Raw genomic sequence first — 25,415 nt, 5'->3', positions numbered from 1 at the left:
GTCTTTTCAGCTGTTTTTTGTTGTTGTTGTTTTTCAACCAGGATACAGCCAGGACCCAGCCAGGCCTTATGCACACTCTGCATTTTGTACATTGGTGCCTTTTTTTCAAGGATCCCCACGATGCTGAGCAGTATGCTGGAGTTGGAGCTGAGGCTCTGGCCACCGCCTCAGTGGTGAGAGCAGAGCTGGCTGCAGGGTCCTTACCTTCAGGAGGGAGAGGGTCAAGGAGTCCTGGCAACTGCGCAACAGAGATTCACATTCATTCAGGGACTTGTTGTCCAGTGCGATGCCATTGATCTAGGGCCAAACAGAGAGCTGTTCAGATCCACTGGCAGGGAAGCCTCAGCCCTCTTCTCAGGGCTGCCAGGACAGAGGCTCAGCCACATACCACCCATGGAGGACAGCAGGCCTGGTTGTTCAAGGTACCAAAGTCAGGAGTGGGTGAAGGAGTGAAAGCCCCTCCCCAGTGAGGCCCAGAGTCAGTAAGGGGCTTCTGAGCAAATGAAACCCAAGCCTTCACAGCATTCCGGAAGAAGGAGCCTTCCTCCTGGGACCAGAACACCAGAGACCCCAAGGAAACATCCAACCCTGGGATGCCCAGATCAGCAGCGTGGAATATCCCAGCTTCATCCTTCGTGTATGAAATAGCTGACAAACATGCATGTTGAGACCAAGGCCATGCAAGGTCGTGTAAGCCAGAAAACACCACAGGCAATGAGGCACTGCCACTGTTGAGAGGAGATCAACAGCCCGAGATCCGTCTCGAGTCTGTCCACATCCCTCAGATACATTCAAACCTTTCCTCAAAGTACACGTGTGACAGTAGATGGCTAAACTGTGGAACAATGTCATTACTCAGCAATGACAAGGAACAAACTGTTGACATATGCAACCCCCGATGGTCCTCACAGGCTTGATGCTGAGTGAAAAAAAGCCACCCCAAAGTCACCCACTATAAGGTTCCATTTAGACGACGTTCTCAAAATGACAAAATTATAACGAAGAACAAATCAGGGGCCAGAAGAAAGGGATACTGGGGCAGAGGGGGGCCTGACTGTAAAGGGGTGACAGGAGGGAGGCCTCTGTGGTGGTAGCCCCTGGTCCACATCTGACTGTGGCAGTGGTTACACAAAAGGATGTATCAGAAAACCACAAACCATGCACACCTGCTGCACCACAGTCAGCTTGCTGGCTTTGATGGAGGGGGAGCCGGGTGAGGGGCAGGTCAGACTTCCCTGTATTCTCTTAGTAACTTGGAACTATTTCAAAGTCCAAAAGTCTTGGAATGGTGAATGAACTATAACCCCTTCTGAGAAGGAGATGTTGAGGCAGGAGGATTGCAAGTTCAAGGCCAGCATGTTCAACTTATTTTGAAAATAAAAAATAAAAAAGGGTAGGGATATAGCTCAGTGGTTAAGTGCCCCTGGGTTCAATCTCCAGTACCACAGCAAGAAGGGGGAATAAAGCAAATATTTTTTCTAAGTGGTAGCAATACAAATGTTTGTTATTTCCTTCCTAGACATTTTCTGTATTTCATAATTTTCTAGTGTTTACTGCAGTAGTATTTTGACACCATTGGGGAGAATAATTACTTTTTGAATGTTAACATGGTGCAATGCCCAAGAACAAGGGATGTATGAAAACTCTGCTCGTGACTTCTTGCTCAAATGTCTCATACGTAACCCAGCCATCTCGGAGCAGCAGACAGCCTGGCTCCATCCTTGAAACTCACCGCCACAATCCTGTCTCCCACGGCGAGGGACCCTTCTTTGGCAGCAGGGCTTCCAGGTACCACAGCAGCAGCATACACTCCACTCTCCAGACTGATGCCGCTGTCTGCAAGCCACAGGATGGTAGTGGGCAACCCTGTTCTGGCTGCCCCACCCCATTTTTTTTTTTTTTTTTTGAGGTACGGGGGATTGAACCCAGGGGCACTCAATCACTGAGCCACATCCCCAGCCCTACTTTGTATTTTAGTTTGAGACAGGGTCTCACAGAGTTGCTGAGTGCCTGAGGCTGGCTTTGAACTTGTGATCCTCCTGCCTCAGCCTCCCAAGCTGCTGGGATTACAGGTGTGTGCCATAGCACCTGGCCCCACCCCATCTTGGTTAATGAAACTTATAAAAGGGGAGGTCAGCAGACTGCACACTGTCCAGCCCAGTACCCCCACCTGGTCACACCCATAAGGGGGCTCAGTCATACCCAGTCTGGTGAATCAGACACTCGAGACCCAGACAACCCCCTGCCAGGAAAGCACACAGGCTGCATTTAAATGGCATCAACAACTCATGCCTGAGAATGATGTGCTTCTGCAAACACGCAAGCCCTGCCAGCCAGAAAGGACACCTGCCACCTCTGCAGGCTCCCTACCTTTCTGTCCACTGAGGTTTATGTGCAGGGGTGTGACCACCTTCCCACCCAGGGACTTCCTCCGCCGCACGACCATGTTGATGGCCCCCTCTCCATTGAGGAGGGCCTTGATGGCCTGCTTCTTGTCCTTGTTGATGAGGTCCACATCGTTGATTCTCAGCAGCCAGTCGTTGACCCTGAGGAGAGACACAGCCCGACTGGCAATCACAAGGATCCTGGGCCCTTTGGGTCACCCCACCACTCCCATTCAGGGGTCAAATGCCAAAAAAAAAGCAGTTGCCCTGCGTTCACATTCAGAAAGAGCTCCTCTCCCCGGAGCATACAGTGGTTAAGTTTACAGAGGCTGGAGCTAGACAACCTGAGCTCAAATCCTGGCTCTGCCACTTACTAGCTAGGGGACCTAGCTGTTCTGTGTGTCAAGTGTCCTCATCTATAAAATAGGACCAACAATTGCACCGACTTCATAGGACTGCAAAGATTAATCAACTCATTTATATAAAGTGCTTAAACCAGTACTTAGTAAATACAACTCATGGAATGAGAACGTGGCACAAGTCCTCAGCTTCAACGCATCCCACCTGAGCCCTCTGCCACCCAGAGAAGTAAAAGACAACCCTTGGTAACTAGAGAAAAACCAGATTCAGAGGCAACTGAGAGACACAGTGTCTCCTCTTAAACCAATCTTAGCAGTTGAGCCTGAGGCCTCAGAGAGACTCTGAATCCCCAGATGCTGGGATCCATTCATCCCAGCACTACCTGACTCTCCGAGTCCTCTGCATTGGACCCAGACATCCTTAACTCTTACCTTAAGCGGCCATCAGCAATGCTTCCTTTGTCCACTTTCGTGACAAATATGCCACAGTCCCCTGGGAAACAAGGCTCATTCACACCTTCTGCCATGTCAAACCCAAGTGCCTTCAAGTCAACCTCCTCCTGTCGGGACAGCAGCAGCACACTTTACCAAGCAGTGAGCAGAAACATTTGGCTCCTAAGCCCCCAAGCCACACTCACTCAGTCCCCAGAATGGAAGGCTGGGGGGAGCTGCAACCTGCCTGCTCTGGCCCCTGCAGACACACATCCCTGCCAGCACCTCCCCTGCGCTCCACTCCTCCCTCTGCTGTGCGACGCAGCACCACTGTGAGGCACGGGACACCGACTGCTACAGCCCATCTTGGACCGCTGCAAGAAAGGATGGACTCCCACCCCAGGGGAAAAAGCAGGTCCTTAGGCTGGGGCTGGGGCTCAGTGGTAGAGCACTTGCCTAGCATGTGTGAGGCACTGGGTTGGACCCTCAGCACCACATAAAAATAAACGAAGATATTTTGTCCATTGACAACTAGACAAAAATAAATTAAAATTTTTTAAAAAGCTGGTTCTCTGAGATGGTAGCAGTGAAACAGAGACACTGCCAGAGGGCCATCCCTTGTCTTCATGTCAAGCACGGGGAGAAAAGCCATCCAAGGCAGCTCACCGTCTCCCTTTCAAACTCGACGACTTCTGTTTCCCACTCCATGGAATCTGTATCGATGGCCGAGTCGTGGGAGCTGTGGGCCATCAACTGCCGGAACCGGGCCTCCTTCTCCAACTGGGATTCCATCTGCTCCCTGTGAACAGAGAGAGCTATGGCAATGTCCCTTTGGAAAGCAAAAACATCCCCTGGCATCACAACTCCACACCAAGGTTGCCATTCACGAAAGCCCTTCGGGGCTCCTTTCTTGCCCTCTATCTAGACCAGCTTCCGCCACGCCTGGAGGGCCAGCCAAGGCTTCCTGGGTTATCAAAGGGCTTTCACAGGGGATTTTTTAAAAAGACATATTCTCCCCAAATTTATCGAGAGGCTTAAAACAGTTCAGGTCAAAATGCCATTGAGACTTTTTTAGATACAGACAAAATTATTCCCAAATGTACACGAAAAGGAATGAGAACAGCTGACCATTTTGAAAATGGGACAATCAAGGGGGAGGAGTTGCCCCACCTGGTCTTAAGACTTACTGAAAACCAACTACTATGAAGACTATGTGACACCGCAGAGAGACGGACACACAGATCAATGGAACAGAACAAGGGACCTGGAAATGGCACCACACAAATACCAAGGTACAGATGTAATCAAGAAGAGGACAATCCCGGGGACAGGGGGTGTGACTCAGTGGTAGAGCACTTGCCTAGCAGATGTGAGAAACTGGGTTTGATCTTCAGCACCACAAAAAAGCAAATTAAGGTTTAAAAAAGAAAAAAAAAAAGACAGTCCTGGGTCAATGATGCTGGACAGCAGGACACCATGGAAAATGAGGAACCTCAACTAAAGCCCTTCCCTCCACACAAACTCAAAACACATCACAAATTCAAATGCATAACATGAAACTATAAAACTTTTAGAAGAAAAACAATAGAATATCTTTAAGTTCTAGGACTATGTGAGGGGTTCTTAGACATAAATCATTATGAGTATTTTTTAAAATAAATAAATTAGTCCATCAAAAATTTAAACTTTAGCTCTTAAGAAAATCTAACAAAGAGAATGGGAAAAAAAAAGACTCAGAAACCCATCAACCCCCCAATGACTCACATGTGATGCCCTTCTTTCTAAAATCTGGGCCCAGGCTACCTTTCCAATTTATCCACGATACCCACTGGGCTCCTGGCATCTGTGTGAACTGCTCTTGTGTCCAGCAGGCTCCCAGATCTGCATGGATGGCTCGGCTGGGCTCCCCCTGGCAAGTTCTAGAAGGCTTCTCAGCCTCCAGTCCTCTTTCCAGGCCAGTGCAGCCAACGCTGTGCACCGAGAGCTCGGCACACTGTTCCATCTGTCTCCACGACGGCACACCAGACAAGAGTCTGGTTCTAGATCGCATCGTGGTTACTGGACTCATTTTTAAACTCTGAACTTGGTATTGTCAGTCCTCTGCTAGTGGTCCCAAGTGTTTAGATGACGCTCTGGGAGGGTATTGTGACCAAGGAGAGAGTGCCTGACACCCCACATAGTCTTAGAAATGGCATCCATAGAACACAAGCAGAACAGCCCGTTCCACCCCCACCGGCTTATCACAGGCTGCTGCTGTCTTCCTGCTAACAGGGGGACGGAACTGACACCCATTTCACAGAATGACAAAGTGAGGCAAGGTGAAGGGACGGATGCAAAGCCTGCACACAGGGACAAGCCCAGTGTGTTCTGGGTTCAGTGCTCTGCAGGGAGCAGGGATGTCATGGTCACAGTACATGCCCACCCAAGCCTACTTGAGCTCCTTAAGCTCCCGGCTGACGTCGTTCTTCTGTTTCCGAGTGTCATCCAGGCTGCGCAGGGCCTCAGCCAGCTCACTCACTGCCCGGTCCCGCTCCCGCCGCAGGTTGTCACACAGTGTCCTGGCAGGGAAGGCAGAGAGCAAGGTGACCTCGAGGGGCAGGGGGACGGAGGAAGGGCTTATGTCAGCAGCAAACAGCTCGGTAGGCCCCTTCCCAAACACCTGCAGGCACATGCCTCACCCCCAGAAGGAGTGCTTGGAAACCCCACAGTCACCAGGTTCCCAGTGACCTCTACTCCTTCTGCTCCACTCTTGGTAAGCCTGAGGTTAAGAACCACCGTCTGCACGGGCTCACTTATTCTAACTCAGGCTTGGGAGAAGGGAGTGGCTCTCCTCTGTAGTGATGCACCCCAGATACCTGGAAGGCTCCATCTTCAGCACTCACCTCATTCCCTTAGCCACCTGCACGCAGGGCTTTCTAGACACACCCCAACCCTGCACCTAGGCTGGGAGCCCACTCAGACAGAACCTGATCCCCACACATCTCGGCCACCCTGAGCTTTGCCTAGGTGCAACGTGTGAGCTCAGTGGGACTCTGCAAAAGGGGACCACAGCCCGTGTCAGCCATCCAGGGAGGTGGGGACACATGACCCATCAGGGAGCAGAAGATGGCTGTGCTCTTTGCCATCTCCAGAACTGGATGTGTCCAGGGGGGGCTGGTCCCCACCTCTCCACAGAGTCAAACCTTCCCTGTTTTGATCAGAGCCCAGTTCAGAACTGTACGCTGGAGAAACATGCAGCTCAGGTCAGAAAAGGAGCAGACAGGAAGGAAGCCCCACTAAGCCTCAGTACTCCCTCCATGCCCCGGAGAGCACCTCGCTCCTCTCCACTGGTGGGGCCTCTGACCAGCCCCCAGGGCCATAGGTCTCCACCCAAACAGCCTCAGGGGATCTTCCAGAAACCCCCCAATGACCTCTCTTCCCAATGCCGACCTCCTCATCACCTGGAGAAGCCCCATTCAAGCTCCAAGTTCTAGCCTGGATGCCATACTTTCTCAAGAGAGCTCCTCATACCCCAAGTGCCCCGTGTGCCCGAGGACAGCCCTGGCTGAGGCCCCAGACATCACATCCATGCATCCCCCGCTGCCCCCCATCCAAGCTGCTCAACATGTCATGAACATCATATGCACCTGGGAGCCTCTCTCAAGGTCTTTATGCTCAAGGGATCTACAATCCTGCACACAGTTGGCACCTAGTAAATATGCTGAAAGAATGCATTTCCCAATGTGCTACTGTCATGAGAAGCCCTCAAAGTGGCCGGCCCTGTGCCGGGGAACACTTCTCAGGGGTCTCACCTGGACACAGCACACACTCAGGATGTCCGGGGTGAAGTTAAACAAGGAGAGACACAATGCAAAACTCCAAAGCCAAGACGTGAGGTCTGAATGTCAGCCAGGGGTGAGAGGGAGGAGCCCAGGTCCCGGCCACCCTACTTGGACATACAGTGTCCAATTCTGACCCTCCCAACAGACCTTAGAGTGACCTGGGGAAACGTAAGCTCACGCCTGGCCCAAGGTACCCATACCGGATGCTGTCGCGCTCCGCCACAATCTTGTCCCGCTCCTGGAAGGCCCAGTCCCGGCGGCACTTGGCCACATCGGCCTCCTGCAGGGCTTCCTTCAGCTCCTGGCACAGAGCCTTGCACTGCTTTCGAAGGATCTCCACCTCCTTGTTGGCCCTCCCAGCATCCATTGTCACCGTGTCTTTGATCTGGGGGCAAGAGACAGGTATGGGGGGGCAGTGCTGCTGAGACTCCTGGAGTGGAAGCCCCCTCCTCACAGTGCAGGGGGGTGGGGCTGCTCCTCTAGAGAGCTGCATGGAGGGAACACTAAGTCCAACACACCCCCTCCTACACGGGACCTCTACACGGCACACTGACAGACATGGTCAGACCACAAGTGGCACTAGGCGAGGGTCAACCCAGACTCTCACAGTCCCACACCAGCCTGCACCTGAACCCTAGGCCCTACCCAGCTATGGCCTCGTCAGCCTGGGTGGAATGTCTCCATGAGTGCTTTGCCAGAGCTCGTCCTGCCACTTCCGTGGTTTATATCTAACAGGCCACTGCAAAGCACTGAAGAGCCATCAAGATTTCAAAAGTGTGCCATGTGTGAATGTCACAATGAATTCCGCTTTTATGTCTAACTATGATGTACCAATTAAAAAATAAACTTAGAAAAAGGGAGCTTTGGGGACAAAAGGTGATGATGTGAGGCAGTGAAGGGGCCAAGGGTTGGTCATAACTTCTCCTCCCACCTGCCCCCCATGTCTGCAGTACTAGTGTCTATAATGCGCACACTGAGTTTTTATAAAAAATGAAAATACTCCAGAATTTTTGCTTGTGAATACTATGCGTCAAAGTTTTTGGGTTTTCTTTTGTCTTTTTGCAGTACTTGGGATGGAACCCAGAGGCATTCTACCACAACTACATCTCTACTTTTTCATTTTATTTTGAGACAGGGTCTAAGTTGCTAAGGTTAGTTCTCACCAGGAGGCTCAGTGGGGAAGGAGACCATGGAAACCGGTCATAAGCCTAGAATAGGCTCATAACTAACCTTCGTTGCTCAAGTACAGTCAGCAGGAACCAGGGGGAAATTTGGACAAAAAGTGTTTTGTAACCCAAGAGTGACACGGTGGCATGCTTTGCTCCAAACTCCTGTTGCCCAAGATCGATGCTAATTATTTTAGTTTCGGTTTTCCCCTATTTTTATGCTGCATCGAGCATAAAAATAACCTTGAAAAAATTAAAGACTATTTGTACTAATTCTATCAATAATTTGTTATAATAAATAATACATTTAATGATCACATTTTTTAAAAAATCTACATTGTGTTGAATGTTGGGTAATATACGCATGCGTGGTTTTAAATATGAAACATGTTAATATTTGGTTTTCTGAAAGGCTTTTCCATTTTGCGCTGGATGATAATCTCAACCCAGAGACAGAGGTGGAAACACACAGAAAAGCCCACGCTGGGGAATGGAGCGTGCTCCTGCCCTCTCCCCCCCACACACTCCTCTCCATGGGCTCCTTGGCACTGTTTTTCTCCAAAACAAATTCCCCCCAGTTTCCTTAAGAGTTTTAGAGTGGGGGTGGGGAATAATGAGATATCTTTAAAAGGACAGAGGAATTTGGAGGACGAGACTGGAGTAATCTTTGCCCGATTCCTTGATGGTGCTAATGACGAAGCCCAGGATCCTGGTGATGACCTGCCCCAGGTCCCACCACAGTGGAGAGTGGACTTTCAGTCCACTCTGTGCCCCCCACATCAGACCTCAGTCCTCATACACACTGCCTATGACTTCTTCCTGCCTGGCTTCGGTGCACTTGGAGAAGAGATGGCAGAGCCCACTCCAAGGTCCCAGAGAGAAGATGGGATGCAGGTGTGGTGGCTTTCAACAGACGGCTCCCAGGTGGGGCAGCTGGCTTCTATTCTGGCAGCCCCTGCTGTCAGAGCCCTCTGCCCAAGAGTCTGAAACTCATCACACTGCTCAGCCTCCACAGCCAAACTCAGCTCCTCAAACTGGACTTGTGGGTGGATATGCAACTGCATTAGGAGGGCTACAGGGACAGAAAAGCCACTGTGAGCCAGAGTGGCTGTGCTGGCCTTCTATGTGGCAATGTTCTAATAGTGGGGCTTGGGGGTAATTAGAACCTGGGGGAACTTCTTCCTCCATCCTCCTAAAAGCAATGGCCTTCACTAGACCAGGCCAGCTGATGGCAGGGAGAGCGACCTTGTAATGACAGTAGCCCCTGAGGATATACCCGCCCTGGGCACTGGACAGAACAGAGGCCTCTCAGGTCATGAACAACGAAGAGGGAGGCACAGAGAGAGGGGGACAGAGTGGAGAAAAGCTCCAGAAAGCACCACTCCCTGGCTGGGCAGAATCAAGACCTCCTGCAACACGAGAGCTAGACCAGCTGGGCTCCTGAGGAGGGTGGGGTCTGACCCCAAGCTGGGATGGCCAGGGCCACAGACCTGGCCTCCCCTGGGTGGCAGGGAGCAGTACTATACATGGAACCACAGCAGCAGCGGGAGAGGGCGCTGGGGTTTTCAGCTCTGGAAGCCTCGGGGTGGGGGAGGGGGTTCTGGTCACCTCCTGCCCGCTGACTCGGAACAATGCCTGGAAAGGGTTCCTGTCTCAGCTGACAGGCAGGCTTGAGGCCCAGCCAACACCCCCTGTGCAGGGCAGGCGCTGGGCTGAAGGGCACACCTGAGTGCTGGGGGAGGGGGGTTGGGTGCTCTACTTCCCCATGTTCCTACATGTCCACGGCCTTCACAGGTCACTCCTATGATCTCAAAAACCCATCCACGTGGGCTCTGTGTCCTATCACAGGTTGTGTATAAACAACCTTCTGTGACCTTCTAGTCTGGTGACTGACTAGGTCTTTTCAGAGTTTTCTTCTGCTCCATTTTCTTTTTCTAATCTGATATCAACATTTCACTCAAGATTAAGTGCTCAGACACAAGGATGTGAAAAGGAGCCCTCACCTTGGACACTTACTGAGCTCTGGTGTATTAATAATAATAATAAATTCCTTCTCATAATGTTCTTTACAAAAATTTCATCAAAGTAGGGGCTGAGAGTGTGGCTCCGTGGTAGAGCGCTGGCCTAGCATGCACAAGGCCCTGGCTTCCATCCCCAGCACAAAAATCAATAAATAATAAATACAAGAAAATACTCCTCTTCACATTGGCTCTCACCTTAATGGTCTGCACAGGTCTCAGTCCCCTTGTATGAAACTGCTGTTATTTGGCCCATTCGTAAAACAGTGTCACAGCATTCACCCTGGTCCTAAACAGGACAGTAATGAAGACCAGGGGGCAGTGGCAGGGCACGATCTGTTATAACCAGGCCAGATCACTCCGAGCCACACTGACCCACACAATGCAAAGAGAATCTCCCATGCTGTCCTCACCCCAGCAGAGTAGGGGTGCTCAGGGGAGAAGCGTCAGTGCTAAGGTGTCAGTGGGGATAGAGGTGGCCCGGTAGGAAGATTGTGAAGAATCCATAGATATCACTCAGAGATGAGTTGAGTGACCTAGTCTCAGTGCCACTGAACACTCCAGTCCCCCAACCCCAGAGGAACCACCCCCAGGGGGCTTTAGAAGGGGGCCAGGCTCAGCCTATTAGCACATCTCAGCAGGGGCCTGGGGCAACCTTGTGAAGAGCAGTGTTGGTCAGAAGTGCCCAGAGGAGGGCTGGGCTGTGGCTCAGTTGGAGAGCACGTACTTTGCATGTGTGAGGCCCTGGGTTTGATTCTCAACACTGTATACAAATAAAGGAATAAAATAAAGGTCCATCCAGAACTAAAAAAAGAAGAAGAAGTGCCCAAAGGATGTTCCTCTGACCCATGAGGCCAACAGATCTATGGTTCTAAGAACTTGGACTTGGAGGCTGGGGTTGTGGCTCAGCAGTAGAACACTCACCTAGCACATGCGGGGCCCTGGGTTCGATCCTCAGCACCACATAAAACTAAATAAACAAAAGGATTGTATCCAACTACATTTAAAAAAAAAAAAAAAGGAACTTGGACTTGGGATTTGCTTCATAATGAGCAAGTCTGAGACTTTCAGCACAAAACTGATCTGAGCTTAAAGGGTGGCTTTGGATGTGACAGCACCTGGAGTGTCATCTGATTTCTCCCAGGATATCTAGGACTGTGGTTGGCCCTCCCTTCCCATTGGACCCACCCTGCCGTATCCCACTAGAGCTGAACACTGAGCCTGAGCCCAGCAGTGACCTGCCAGCACTTAGGCCTCCAGTGAGAACTCTCTGCTGTCATTCAGAAGCCTGTCCAGCCAGCCCCAGGAGCACTGTGCAGCCCCGCCTCTTGCTGAGGCATAGCCTACCTGCCGCAGAGCCTCCATCTCCTCGCTGGCCGCCTTCTTCTCAGATGTGCTGCTCTTGAGCTTGGACTCGGCCAGCTCCACCTCGGTCTGCAGCTTGTCCAGCTCAGAGATGACCTGGTCACGCTCGCTCATGATGAGCTTATACTCGCTGTACACTGCATCCCGCTCCTCCTTGTACTTCTCGGACTCCTTCGCGGTTTTGACCTGCGTGGTCCTCAGCTCCGTCAGCTCTGACTGGAGCAGCTCCATCTCCCACTGCAGGTCCTTGTTCTGGGCCGTGGCCTTGTTCAGCTCATGGTGAATGGCCTCGAACCTGGGGGAGGAAGGCAGCGGGATGTGGGAGGGGCGGCGCCTGCCCGGTCAGCTGTCTGGCTGCTCTTCTACCTCCCGCCAGCTCCACTGTGCTGAACAGTCAAGCATGAAGTTTGGGGTGAGGTCATTCTCTGCACCCCAAGGGAGAATGGTCACAGAGCACCAGTGCTGTGGGCCTGGAATTTTTACAAATGCCAGAAGTTGAACTGAGGACAACGCACCCCCTGCTCTACTAGAAATAACTGCGTATTCCTTCTACGTCAAACCACTTTATTTTGAAAAAAAAACAATGTCAGAATCTCAACAGAGGACACAGAAAAGCCTTAATGATGATTTGCTGCAACCTCCTCATTTTACAGACAGGGATGGTATGGCCTGGCACTGTGAGCAAGGGACCAAGGTCACGAGGTTAGCTCGGTCCGCCTAGGCCAGGTTGCACCTTCCACACGGACAGGCAACCTGAGAGTCAGAGTTGCTGCTCTAGAGTAGCATGTCCCAAAATGTGTTCTTAGAGAACAGTAATCCTGCAAGGGGCTCCATCACAAACCACCTATGTGGGTTCCCTGATGGCCTCTACATCTTGGTCCTCTCTGGGACAAATCAAAGCTCTGGCAAGTCCTGCAGCAAGGAAATCCATCTGGGCTCAATCCAGCAATTCCCCAACCTATTTATACCCAGAGAACACCTTTCAAGAAATGCTCCCGAGAGCTCGAGTTCTACAGGAGTGCACTTAAAGCAATACCGTCAGAGGGAGGGGATCACATCTCTGAAGATGATATTCCTTAATAAAAAATGAAAATTGTAGGAGACACGGTGCCCTGAAAACTGACAGGAGGAGAGGGTTGTGGGGAGACCTAAGAGACAGAATGCTCAGAACACAATGGGTTGCTCAGATGGGAGAAAGAAGATACAACTCCCGAGACACATTAAGTGTCAAAAAAAGTTTCCCAGACAGAAATACCTGTTGATTGACAAGCACTACAGCCTGCGCCGCCTTCCCCCGGCTGCGGCTGGGAGTCTGGCAGAGAAGACGCATCTGGCTCTTAGGCCGCTCTCCTCCCTACCGCCCTCTGCCGGGGTCCTACCTCCTCAGGGACAGGGCGCACTGGTGCTGCAGCTGGATGGCCGTGTCCCTCTGCTGGGTCAGCATTTCCGTCTGCTTCAGCAGGCGCTGGTTCTCCTCGCCCAGCTGCTCCAGGCGGCTCAGGTCTGAGTTGTGGATGGCAACCTTCTCGCTGTACCGTTTCCGCAGGGCGTCGTAGTCCTTCTTGACCCCCTCCAGCTTGTCCATGGCCGTGTCGTACAGCTTGTTGAGGATCTCTGATGACCCGTTGTGCTTCAGTACCTGGCCACAGGGAGTTATGCTCACAAGAGGCGGGGGGCGGGGTGGACAGGACAGACCTCCTCCCTGGTGACAAGGCGTGGGACGGGCCTCCGGGAGTCCCCGAGGTGTCTGGTCCTACGTGCCCTGCAGTCGCACTGGGCTGATTCATCCAGATTTGCTCATTCTCAAATATTTATTGTCATGCAGAGAAAAGTTAACGTGGCAGAGCCGGAGACGCTCCGCCTTGGACAGGCTCACAGCAAGGCTGACTACTTGCTGGGTGCGTCCGGGAACCCACACCAGCAGCATCTCTCAACGCTGATATAAATCGTCCCCTACGTGATAAGAGTGGCCCGTGGTGCCCAGACTACACAAGCTGTGTGGCTTGTGCTACTTTCTCTGGGAGTCTAGAATCTTGGTACATGCTAGGCAGTGGGCATCCTGGTGACCAGCTCCCAGTGAAAAGCCCAGGCACTAGGTGTCCAGCAGATGGCCCCAGAAGCCCCATTGGACGTGGGCTGTCACGACTCTGTGCTGGAGGGGTCGGGTGTGTCCAGTGTGACTGCCCTGGGGAGGACTCTTGGAAACCTGCACCTGGCTGCCTCCGGACTTTGCCCCACGTAGCTCTTCCTCCCTTTGCTGATTTGGCTTTACGTCCCACGGTTGTGAATTTTTACCACCACGATTACACACTGGACCTTGTGAGTTCTCCCAGCACATTGCAGAATCCAGAGGTGGTGCTGGGGACTCCTGAAAACAACACCTAAAGTGTCTAGTATTGTTCTAAGTGCTGGTGACACCAGGCAGGGTGGAAAGAGACTGTGCTCCATGGACCTTTGATCCTAATAGGAGGATACAGGCACACAGATCAAATCAATTGACCTCAGAGCATGAGAAGGGACATCAAATAAAATAAAAATAAAATAGGATAACAGGCTGAAGAGACTGAGCAGCAGAGTGGAAGGCTAAGGTCTAGGGATGCCTCTCTAAAAGGGTGACATCTGTCTGGATACAAAATGAAGAGCGGCCAAGAGCACACCTGGCAGCTGGGAGAGTAGATACAAAGGCCCTGGGGCAGAACCAGCAAATGTGTGCTAAGAACAGCAAAAAGGAATAGGTAGTATAGCTGTAGCCACCCAGTTCACAGAGCCTTGGAAAAGAGCCCACAATGAGGATCATGGCCTGAAAGAAACAGGAAGCCATGGAGAATTTTGAAGCACCCTACTCTGAATTACAGAAGCTAAAGTTCACTCGGGATGCTATTCAAGAGCAGGGGGAGATGAGTTAAAAAGCTGTGAGGGGGGCCTGCCGACTTCTGCTGAAATCCTCAGGGGACCTGAGCCCTTGGTGAGTCACCAACTTGAGGGTTTCAGTTTCCTTATTTCTCAAATGACAGGAGAGAACCGGAAAGGCTTGCTTAGTGCCTGCAGCTCAGCAGCCTGGGATCACCTGGCTCACTGTGCGTGGGCTGAGTTATCACAAGATCTTTGCAGCCCAGAGAACCGGGACCAGAGAGCATGGAATATTCCTTCAGAGGCAGAGTCGGCCTCAAAAACACAAGTACCTCGAAACAGAAAAGCGCATGTGATTTAAAAATCAGAATCACCGAGATAGGGAAGGAGCTCGCTCCCCTAAGACCTAGGATCAGACCCCAGGACCGCAGCCGGTCAGAGGCGAAGTCCGGTTCAGGCACCGGTTCATTCTTGTGCATTGCTTGTCTTTATTTATTTTTTAAGTAGAACTCTTCCCTTCAAAGGAAGTCTTACGAGGTTGCCGAAATACAAAACTCATTTTAAAAAGTGGCTGATGAGGGGCTGGGGTTGTGGCTCTGCGGTAGAGCGCTTGCCTAGCACATGCAAGGCCCTGGGTTCAAGACTCAGCACTACAAAAAAGGAAATAAATAAAGTATTGTGTCCAAATACAACTAAAAAATAAATTTTTTTTAAAAAGTGGCAAGTAGGTTCCTCAGCAGTTAAGACCTCCATTGTTCTATTAAAAAGTTTCCCTGTGGCAAAAGAGGAATACACCCCAAGACACGGATGGAAAACCAGGTGCTGAGCCCCACACTTAGATGTCCTCTAACATCTTCCTTTAGAGAAAAAAAAAAAAATCTTCCACACATAGAGAAGAGGATAGCTAATAATGTAACAAATGTTATATACCCAACTGTTTAATCTTAATATCATACTGCGCCCCAAACTGTTTACAGAGAAGTAGACCATTACAGAGGTTGCTAAAGCTCCCAGCACACCTCTCTTGCCTAGTTTCCCATTTATCCCATCCCCACCAGAAGGACTCGCTCCCTCCCCCAGCCTATTGCTGACCACCTTCGTGCACAATGCGACACTACCACCAAGGCAGGAGCCTCTCCGTGGTTTCATGCCACTGGAGGTGATTTTTTTGCATGATTTCTTTCTTTCTTTTTTTTTTTTTTTTTTTTTTTTTTTGGTGCTGGGGATTGAACCCAGGGCCTTGTGCATGCGAGGCAAGCACTCTACCAACTGAACTATATCCCCAGCCCCCCAGGTGCTTTTTATTCACTGCTGATTTTGAGATTCAGTCAAGTAGATGCAAGTAGCACTTCATTGTGTGAATATGTCACACTCCTCCTTCTGATCCAGAGATGGTCACACTGTCTCCACATATTTGCTAATATTAATAATACTGTCCTTAGGCTGGGCACAGTGGCGAACACTTGTAATCCCAGTAGCTCAGGAGACTGAGGCAGGAGGATTCTGAGTTCAAAGCCAACCTCAGCAAAAGTGAGGCACTAAGCAACTCAGTGAGACCGTGTCTCTGAATTAATACAAGATAGGGCTAGGGATGGGGCTCAGTGGTCAAGTGCCCCTGAGTTCAATGCCTAGTACCCCCAAAAAACAGGGTTGCACACACATCTCCTTTTCTCTAGGAGCAGAGTGGCTAAGTCTTGGGATATGGATTTTCCACACTTACTGGACAGCACCAAATTGCTCTGGCTATGCCAATTTACACCCCCACCAGCTGTGGGAGAAGCTCTGAGAGTGACTGACACCAGCACACCCTTGCCAAGGTACAGTACATTCAGATTTTTTTTCTTTTTATGTTATTGGTGGCAAAACACAACAACATAAAACTGACCCTCTTGCCCATGTGAAGCATTTCTAAGCGTGCAGTTCAGCAGTTTTACGTACATTCACTCTGTTGTGCAACCAATCTCCAGGACTTTTCCCATCTTGCAAAACTGAAACTCAGTACCCATTAAACAACTCCATGGTCCCCCTTCCCAGCCCCAGACAACCACCACTCCACTTTTTCTCTGTGAAGCTGACCACTTCAGATGCCTCCCATCTGTGGGATCAGACAGTATTTTGTCTTTTTGCGGCTGGCTTATTTCATGCAGCGTAATGTCCTCAAGGCTCACCCACGTTGGAATATGGGTTGGACCGCCTTCTTCTTCCTCAAAAATATTTCACTGTACATCCTGAAACACCACATTTTGTTTACCCATTCATTCCCCAATAGACACTTGGTTTGTCCTGCCACTCTTGGCTACTGTCAAATGGTGAGGTTTTTTAAAGTACTGCCAATCTCATAAACAAAAACATGCTCTCATTTTAAAACTCATAGCTTGGACTTGGAGCAACTTTCTTTATGTTTATGGATTATGCATCTTTCCTATGAATTATATGTTCCTATCCTTTGACTCCTGGCTTCGTTCCCTCCCTCTCTTGACCTTTCTCTCCCTCTCCTGTCTCTGGAGCTATTTTCAAATTCCAGGCACTAACCCTTTCCTATTTATCTGTAATACAAATGTCTCCAATATATGTCTTAAGTTGGCTGGCAGGGTCTTTTGTTGTGCCCCAGTTACACATTTTAATATGCCAAGATCTATTAGTTTTGTGTGTTGGTCGTTTAACAAATTCTTCCTACCTTGAAGTCATAAAGGGATTCTCCAGTGTTATTTCTAAAAGGTAGTCAAGTTTTATTTTTCCCATTTAAATCTTTAAACTACTTGGAATATATTTCTGGGTGTGGTGTGAGATGAAGATATATCATTATCCTTTTCCATCAATCACCTGAGCAACGAGAACTGGGCCCAAAGCACCAGACAAAGTGCCCGGAATCTGTCCTGGTGCAGATAGTGTGATCTGGAGGACACCAAGGGCCTCACCCGACAGTGCCCTCTACCTAGAGTTGAGAAAACAGGGGCTACCTAAGTCACTCAGGGTGGAGGGAGAGCTCTCCAGACATCTGTCAATCACCAAGAACTCCCATTCACGTCTGAAAAGGTCGGCCTCTACAAGGGGTTGCCCTTATTTGTGAACAATACCTCAAAAATGCCGGCTAAAAACCAACTTCAGATGCTTTACACTCTACACAGCCCCTAAGCCAGGTAAGGACCCTCACTGGCTGGGAGGGGGTCTGGTTTACTGCAGAACAAAGAACCTGCTGCCATTGTCGGAGTGTCCCACCAGGTGGCAGTCTTGGGTGGACAGCCCGATGCCTTCCTACAGTTGTACCAAGCTTTAGTAAGAAACTAATTTTTAAGGTGGCCTTGACAGGAGGCAGAGCAGAGGCCTCCTTCTGAGCTCAGCAGGAGCCAACTTTCCCAGGACAGAGTAGGCCATGGAGTCTCTAACCAGGGCAGGAAAATGGTTCCCCAAATGCCCTCCCCTTGAGGAGCTCATGACAATCCAGAGACAATTCAGGGCAGCCAGGATGTGCCACAAATTCCTAGTGAGACAGGCAGGTCAGGGAAATCCCAGAGCAGAACCAGGAATCCTTTCTGATAGTTAACCTAGCAATGTGGAGGGATCCTAGGGTCAGAAGAGACCTCCAGGGAGCCATCAGGCCCTGGCCTGTTTCCACCACCATCACCTCCAACCTCAATGCGCCACACAGGTGTAAACTCTGCATGAGGACATCCTGCGTACTCAGAGGGGAATTCCACCTCTCTGAGCCCCTCTACCTCCGACTCTCACTGCCGCCCAGGAGTCAGAGACTCATCCCTCCCACAGCACAGCAGCCAGACATTCAAGGAGGCTCACAGACACTGCCTCCCCCCAAACGTTCCTCAACTTCTCTTACAAGCAGAGCTCAGAATCATGCCTGGGCTGTCCTACACGGCCTCGGAAGAAACATGGGAGATTGTGGCCACAGTTGACTCAGAAGAAGTGAAAAACAATCCAATTAGTCTACAGTTTTTCCTTTTCATCTTTTTTCTTTATGTTCTCAGTAAACAGTTCCACACCCGTGCCCACACACAGGCATGCACATGCACAGATGCACACACAGCTCCGGTCAAATGTCTAGCTCCCTAGCTAGAGATGATGGAAGAGAACACCTGGGATACTTGAAAAGGAAAGTCAACTTTCGTGAATTAATTAGGAAAGAGAAAAGAACATTTTATTTTTTAGCCTATTTATTTTTTATTTTTGGTACAAGGATTGAACCTGGGGGGGTGCTTACCATTGAGCTACATCTCCAGCCCTTTTTTTATTTTTTGAGACAGGGTCTCACTGAATTGCCTAGGGCCTTGCTAAGTTGCTGAGGCTGGCTTTGAATTTGTGATCCTCCTGCCTCAGCCTCCTGAGCTGATGGGATTACAGGCATGCACAACCCTGTCTGGCTTTAGCTTATTTGTTTGTCTATTTATTTATTTTGGTGCCAAACTTTTAGGTGCTTTACCATGGAGCTACATCTCCAGACCTTTTATTTTTATTTATTTGCAGTACTGAGGATTGAACTTGGGGACTTTCTACCACTGAGTTACTACTCCCCCAGCCCTTTTTGTTTTTATTCTATTTTTATTTTGTTGTTTGTGTTTTTTCGTGTTTTCCTGAAAGTTGCCTTTAAAATTTTTTGTTTTAACCTCATAATGTATCATGGATTTTCTTAATTTTTCTGAAGGTCTCATCAAGTGGCTGAAGCTGACCTTAAACTTGCAATCTTCTTGCCTTAGCCTTCCAAGTCTCTGGGATTACAGATGTGGGCCACCACACCCAGCAAAAAAAAAAAAAAAAAAAAAATACATTTTAAAGGTAGAGAAAGGAGGAAGAGAGAGCAAACTCTTGAGACCTTTTAAGTTTCCCAAATAAATCAGCAGGACCTATGAAAAGGAAAATGTGCATTGCCTTGAACCCAGTAATTTTAGAATTACTAAGAATCATATTGAAAACATAAATACTAAAGAGCATAAAGATAGACGTATGTGTGACCTGTAATCCAGCTGAGTGGGAGATCAAGATAGGAGGATTGCGAGTTGAAGCCAGCCTAGGCAACTTAACAAGACCTTGTCTCAAAAAATAAAAAGGGCTGAAGGTGTAGCTCAGTGGTAAAGCAGTTGTCTAACACGTGAGAGACCTCGATTTGATCCCCAATTAAAAAAAAAAAAAAAAAAAAACAAGTATATGTGACCTCTTAAAAACTGTTTGTAATAAGGAAAAAGCCTTGACAATCAAAATGCTCCATACACAACGCAGAACAGTAATGTCAGACATTACTGACAACGAAACAGAAATGCCCTGTTGGATGTTCAATGTCACAAAAAATTTAAGAAAATCCATGATACATTATAAGGTTAAAACAAAAAAAAAATTAAAGGCAATTTTCAGGAAATAAAACTTTATATATGTGTTAAAACACGAAAAAACAACAAACAACAAAAACAAACAAAAAACTAGTGTCCACAAGGATATTTCCAAAGGGGTTCACGTAGAGGTTGGTCATTTCTAGAGTAAGACTGAGGTGCGGGAAGTACCTTTATTATTGTTTGAAGGTTTTTTTTTTTTTCTTTTTCTTTTCTAACCAAAGAATATGCATCATTTTAGTAAAGAAAGAATGATACAAAATCCTCCTCCACTTTGCTTCGCCAGCCAGGGCCTGTCACCCTCCACCCAGGATCTCCTGGGCATGCCTGAGGAAGCCTGGAAGAATCCAAGATGGCGCATTCTAACAGATGAACAGGCCCCTCCCCTCGCACATACACACACAGAACAAAGCACCTATCTGCTGCTCTCAAGTGGGAGAGGGGCCCAGGCCCAGGCCCTGGCCCAGGGCTGCCTCATTTCCTCTGAGATAAATCATGCAGAGGACTAGGAGGCCCCACAAATCCCTCAAGCAAACATGCAAGTCAAATAGCACCATTTACCCTGCAAGGGCCTCTTCAAGTTTACAAGGCGTAGGAGGAACCAGGCAACAAAACCAGCCTTGTCCAGGGAGGCCAACCTTTGCCCTCAGGCCCAGTGGGGAGCAAGCTGAGGCCATCTCTGTCCCCTGCTTCCTCTGCCACTGGCCTACCCTCCACCTGGTAACTCCAAAGCTAGGCACCTACTCGAGAGCCTGACAGCTCAAAACCCCATCCCTCCCTCCCAAGCCTCCTCTCCTAGTGGGGCCTGCAGGTGGCACTTGCTGAAGATCATCAATCTGGCTGACATGGAGGAACTCAACAACCAGGACTCATCCAGAGACCTACCCACGCACACCCTGCCACCAAGGGCCACCGTTATAGGAAACGAAAGGATTGCAGGAAATGGAATGCAGGGTGGGGAGAAAAACCCTCCCACAACAGTTGTTGGGTGAATATGAAAGGGGAAGAGAGGAGAGGGATGGGGAAGGGATGACTGCACTCTGAATATATGTAAAAAGCGTGTTGAAGGCGGGTGCGGTGGCGCACACCTATAATCCCAGCAACTCAGGAGGTTGATCCCAAGGAGGAGGATCCCGAGTTCAAAGTCAGCCTCCATGAGACCGTTTCTGATAAAATATAAAATAGGGCTGGGGATGTGGCTTAGTGTTTAAGCATACCTGGGTTTAATCCCTGGTTTAAAAAAAAAAAGCATATTGGTGCTTAGGAAGCAAGAGAATGGGAAACAAAAATTAAAGAAAACATTCTTTTTAAAGAGAAGGTGGCAACTACTCTCAGCCTTCTTTGTCTTTTACATTATCACACTTTCTCTCTTTTTTAGGGGTACAACTCAGCAGCCATCCTATGTGCCCAGGGATATGAATCTTCAAGGTTTCCACTAATTCCAGAGCATTTCCACCATCCCCAAAGAAACCCGTCCCATTGGCATTCACTCCCCATCCTCCTCCCCCATCCCGTCCCAAGACAATCACAAATCTCCCACCTCTAAGGACTTCCCTGTGCTGGACGTCCCGTATGCCTGAAATCACAACACGTGGTACTTTGGGACTGTTTCCTTTTATTGCTACTGTCGTTTGGATCTGAAATGTCCCCCAAAGGCCCATTTGTTATTAAAAGGGTTGGTCTCCAGGCTGTGGTGCCACTGAGAGGTGGTGGAACCATTGGAAAGTGGGGCCTGAGAGGAGGATGTAAGGTCATGGGGACATGACCTCAAGGGGACATTAGGAACCCAGCCCCTCCTCCCTCTCTGCTTCCTGGCTGCCGTGGCATGAGCCATGTCTTTTACCATGTGCTCCCACCACAATGTACTGCTTTGCCACAAGCCCAAAAGCAATAGGGCCAAGCAACTATGGACCAAAACCTCCTGAGCAAAAATAAACCTTGCCTCCAAATGAGCTGATTATCTCAGATATTGGTTTCAGTAACAGAATAACATTAATAACATTTGGCATGTTTTCAAGGTTCACCCACATTATCACATATATTATTTTTATGCTAAATAATATTCCATTGAGGAGATATACCACATTTTACTTATTCATTCATAAGTGGGTGGCCATTTGGGTTGTTTCCACTTTGGGGCTGCTTTACAAACATCCTGGTTTCTGTGTAGACTATATGTTCAGTTCTCTTGGGCATACACTTAGGAATGGATCATGTGGTAACTTGTTTTTTTGAGGAATTGCTACACCATTTTCACAGTGACTATACCATTTGACATTCCTGCCAGTAATGTACAAAGGTTCCAGCTTCTCCACATTCTCAATGAGGCAGATTTTAATCCAGACTAGGCAAGTCCAGAATAATAACAATAACGAGGGCAACCTGTTGAGTGTTGAATGCACAGGCACGCGGTGCCAGTTAGGATATGTGGTATCATTCTGTCTCCAGACATCACACGAGACCAGTTCTGCTGCACTGAGAAAGCCCCACTCTCACATATCCTAGCATGGCCGCGGAACTTCCCCTGGATTAAGAGCCACAAACACATTTGCAATTATGAATCTCTCAAGAGTGAATCCAAACTAAGCCCCAAGGCAAAGGTTAACTGAGCCAAGTTTATACTGGAAGAGAGGGTAAAGAAAACCAGCAGGCAGTAGGTGAGGGAACAGAGCAGGGTACAGGTGAAGACAAGGAAGGGCCACCCACCTCTCTGGTGGGCAGTCACCACCCAGGCAGGGAAGACCCTGAGTCTTCAGCTGGCTGTTCGGTCCCTTGGGCACCTTGATTCACCACTGTAACTAACTCCCTCTTCATTTGCCTCAGAACACTCAAAAGAATTTCTTTGAAGGTGAATGTTTTTTGCCTCTAAAAAAACCCCTGAAAGTCTTGGGAAGCTCTGTGGACATCCAGGAGGGAGGTCTCCTGAGGAGGGTGGGGATTCAGGTGGTACAGACTAGAACTGGAGCAGGCTCTCTCCTTCGTGTCTATCTCATTTCATTCTTACAGCAATGCTCCAAAAGCACCCTTCACACACCTCCTGAACCCTAAACGGACAGGGAAGACGGTGTTATCCTGCAGTCCCCTCTCTGAGGCCACACCACAGGTGGAGGCAGTGGAGTCTCCCAGGATCTGCATGGCTCTTGGCCCCAGGGTGGACTCCTGCTGCCCTAGCCTACATTTATTTCCCCTTCAGGAATGTTTTTTCCATGACCAAGACTTCCAAAGGCAGGCTTACAGGTAGATATCCCCGCCCAGGTTCTAGGCTGGACCAACATAACCAATTCCCTCAATCCAGAACTCATGAAAAAGATTACCAACAGCTCCAAGTACATCTCTCTCGTGTCCCTAACTGATTCTGCTCTGAGTACACCACCAACAACCTCAGTAAATACCAGAGAAAGAAAATAAATGATGGAAGCAAATTTTTCAATAGAATAGAATTCATAATGGAAAATCCTGAAATAGCCCAAGGGTCAGCCAATAGGTGAATGGTTAAATCAGTTACAGTGCTTTTATGTAACTCAGTGCTTTGCAAAACAATGAAATAGAATCTGTACTAAGACAAAATGACAAACATGATGTATCAAGCAAAAAAAAAAAAAATGTTAGCAACAAAATGTACTATATGATTCATTTTGTGAAATAAATTAATAAGATACAAAAGGGCTCTAAGGTACAGATAAAAATCTCAACTTCACCCTGGCAGTACACTCACCATAGTGATTTCTGCAAAATGAGACTAAGGAAGCCTACTTATTTTTTAAATTTCTGTACTGACTGTTTTGTTTTTTGTTGCAAAATACATATTAATCTTGCAAAAATTGAAAAAATAAAAATGAAAAGAAAACCATGTCCTTTTTTCTTTCTGAATGATTTAACCTTAAAGCCAATAGTGAGACAGGAAGCAAGGAGGGTGAGGGAAGGATGCCTGCTATCAGGGGCTGGGGTGGGGGGTTCTTGTTGAGTCATGTACTGGTGGGAGGAAAGTGTGGGGTATGAGGACCTATGAAGGGCAAGAAGAAATTGGTATGGGGAAGACTGCAGAGGGGATGGGTGGTGGGTTCATAAAGGGGGACTGATCATGTAAGTAAATAGATGAAGAATAATAGGAACCACGGGCTAGGGTTGTGGCTCAGTGCCAGAGTGCTTGCCTTGCACTTGTGAGGCGCTGGGTTCAATCCTCAGCACCATATAAAAATAAATAAACAAAATAAAGATATTGTGTCCATCTATAACAAACAAACAAAAAAGTTACAAAAGAATAATAGGAACCAGCCAGGCATGGTGGCACATGCCTGTAATCCCAGGGGCTCGGGAGGCTAAGACAGGAGGATCACAAGGTTCAAGGCCAGCCTCAGCAACTCAGCAAGGCTCTAAGCAATTTAGCAATACCCTGTCTCAAAATAAAAAATAAAAAGGGCTGGGGATGTGGCTCAGTGGTTAAGTGCCCTTGGGTTCAATCTCCAAGCACGCATGCACAAGCACACAAGCACGCACGCGCACACACACAAAGAATAATAGGAATCAGGTTTCCCAGTGTTGTTTTAACGGGGAGTTACAAAACTGAAAGGAAGAAAACTAGAAAGAACATGGATGACAAAAGTGGAAGTGTCGGTATGAACTCATGTTTTTGTTGTTGTTTTGGTACTGGGATTGAACGAGGAGTGTTCTGCAGCTCAGCTACAACCTCGGCCCTTTTTGGAGACAGGGTCTCACTAACTTGCACAGGCAATTTGTGAGCCTCCTGCCTCAACCTCTTGAATTGCTGGGATTTCAGGGAAGCAACCACTGTGTCTGACTCCTAGTTCTCAAAAATACATATCTAGACACAGAAATATAGATGTGAACTGTGTGAGAACTTGGTTCTTCCCTACCTCTGTCCTCTGTAAGGGTCTGCAGCAGTGATACTCCAATAGCTACAAGCATCCCCAGCTCTCACATCTTGCTTCCTAATACTATTCTCCATTAAAAGGAATAAGAACTCCCTGGAGAAATAAATGACTGGTACCAGGGTCCAGGGCAAGGAAACTATAAAATGAGCCTGGAATACCTCTTTTGCACAGAGCAAGAAAGTACTAAAAGAACGAGGGGGCATATTGAAAGAATGGAAAAGCAAGCTTTTCTTTTTATTTGTTTATTTAATTTAAATTTTAAGTGTGTGTGTGTGTGTGCATGAATAGCATGCTGGGGATCAAACCTAGGATCTCGCACATGCTAAGCAAGCGCCCTACCCCTGAACTACAACCCCAGCCTGAGAAGCAGCTTTTAGAAGCTACCCCTAGCCACAATGGATTATAATCCACTAAGTGAAATATACTGAGGTCCATGTCGAAGGAAACAGAGACGCTAGAAAGAAGGGAGGAAGGGAAGGAAGAACAAAAGAAAGCCCTCTGCCGTGGAGAAGCCTGGAAGAGATGCCAACTTAATCAAAGAGAACGACATCAGTGGCAGGTCTAAAAAAACTAAGTCCCCATCAAGAGAATGCAATGAGAAGCCCACATCATCGTCTCTTGGGTATTCCCATTAAAAAGGCAGAGACTGAATCAAATCGCGAGGATCAGACAGATCCAAGTTGAGGGGCATCCTACAAAATAACCAGCCTATAACCTTTAATAGCATCAAGGTCATGAAAGTCTAGAAAGGTCTGAGAAACTGTTCTGAATGGAAGGAGAGCAAAGAGATGT

General features: G+C 48.6%; 1 protein-coding gene across 1 annotated transcript in view; it reads right to left on the bottom strand.

Annotated features, from left to right (window-relative positions):
* Dlg5 (discs large MAGUK scaffold protein 5) overlaps window positions 1-25,415 on the bottom strand; it is a 103,958-nt gene that overhangs the window by 27,480 nt on the left and 51,063 nt on the right. Inside the window, exons 6-14 of the mRNA XM_027931377.3 lie at window positions 12,925-13,184; window positions 11,528-11,840; window positions 7,197-7,381; window positions 5,608-5,733; window positions 3,842-3,974; window positions 3,176-3,303; window positions 2,371-2,546; window positions 1,733-1,836; window positions 205-297 (exon numbers count right to left, since the gene is read on the bottom strand). Of these exons, the coding sequence (XP_027787178.2) occupies window positions 205-297; window positions 1,733-1,836; window positions 2,371-2,546; window positions 3,176-3,303; window positions 3,842-3,974; window positions 5,608-5,733; window positions 7,197-7,381; window positions 11,528-11,840; window positions 12,925-13,184 (1,518 nt within the window). The remainder of the gene's footprint in view (window positions 1-204; window positions 298-1,732; window positions 1,837-2,370; window positions 2,547-3,175; window positions 3,304-3,841; window positions 3,975-5,607; window positions 5,734-7,196; window positions 7,382-11,527; window positions 11,841-12,924; window positions 13,185-25,415) is intronic.

Source organism: Marmota flaviventris, chromosome 4 (genome assembly GCF_047511675.1).
Source record: "Marmota flaviventris isolate mMarFla1 chromosome 4, mMarFla1.hap1, whole genome shotgun sequence".
Taxonomy (NCBI): Eukaryota; Metazoa; Chordata; class Mammalia; order Rodentia; family Sciuridae; genus Marmota; species Marmota flaviventris.
Note: the sequence above shows the minus strand (reverse complement) of the source record. Positions and strands in the feature narration are given on the sequence as shown.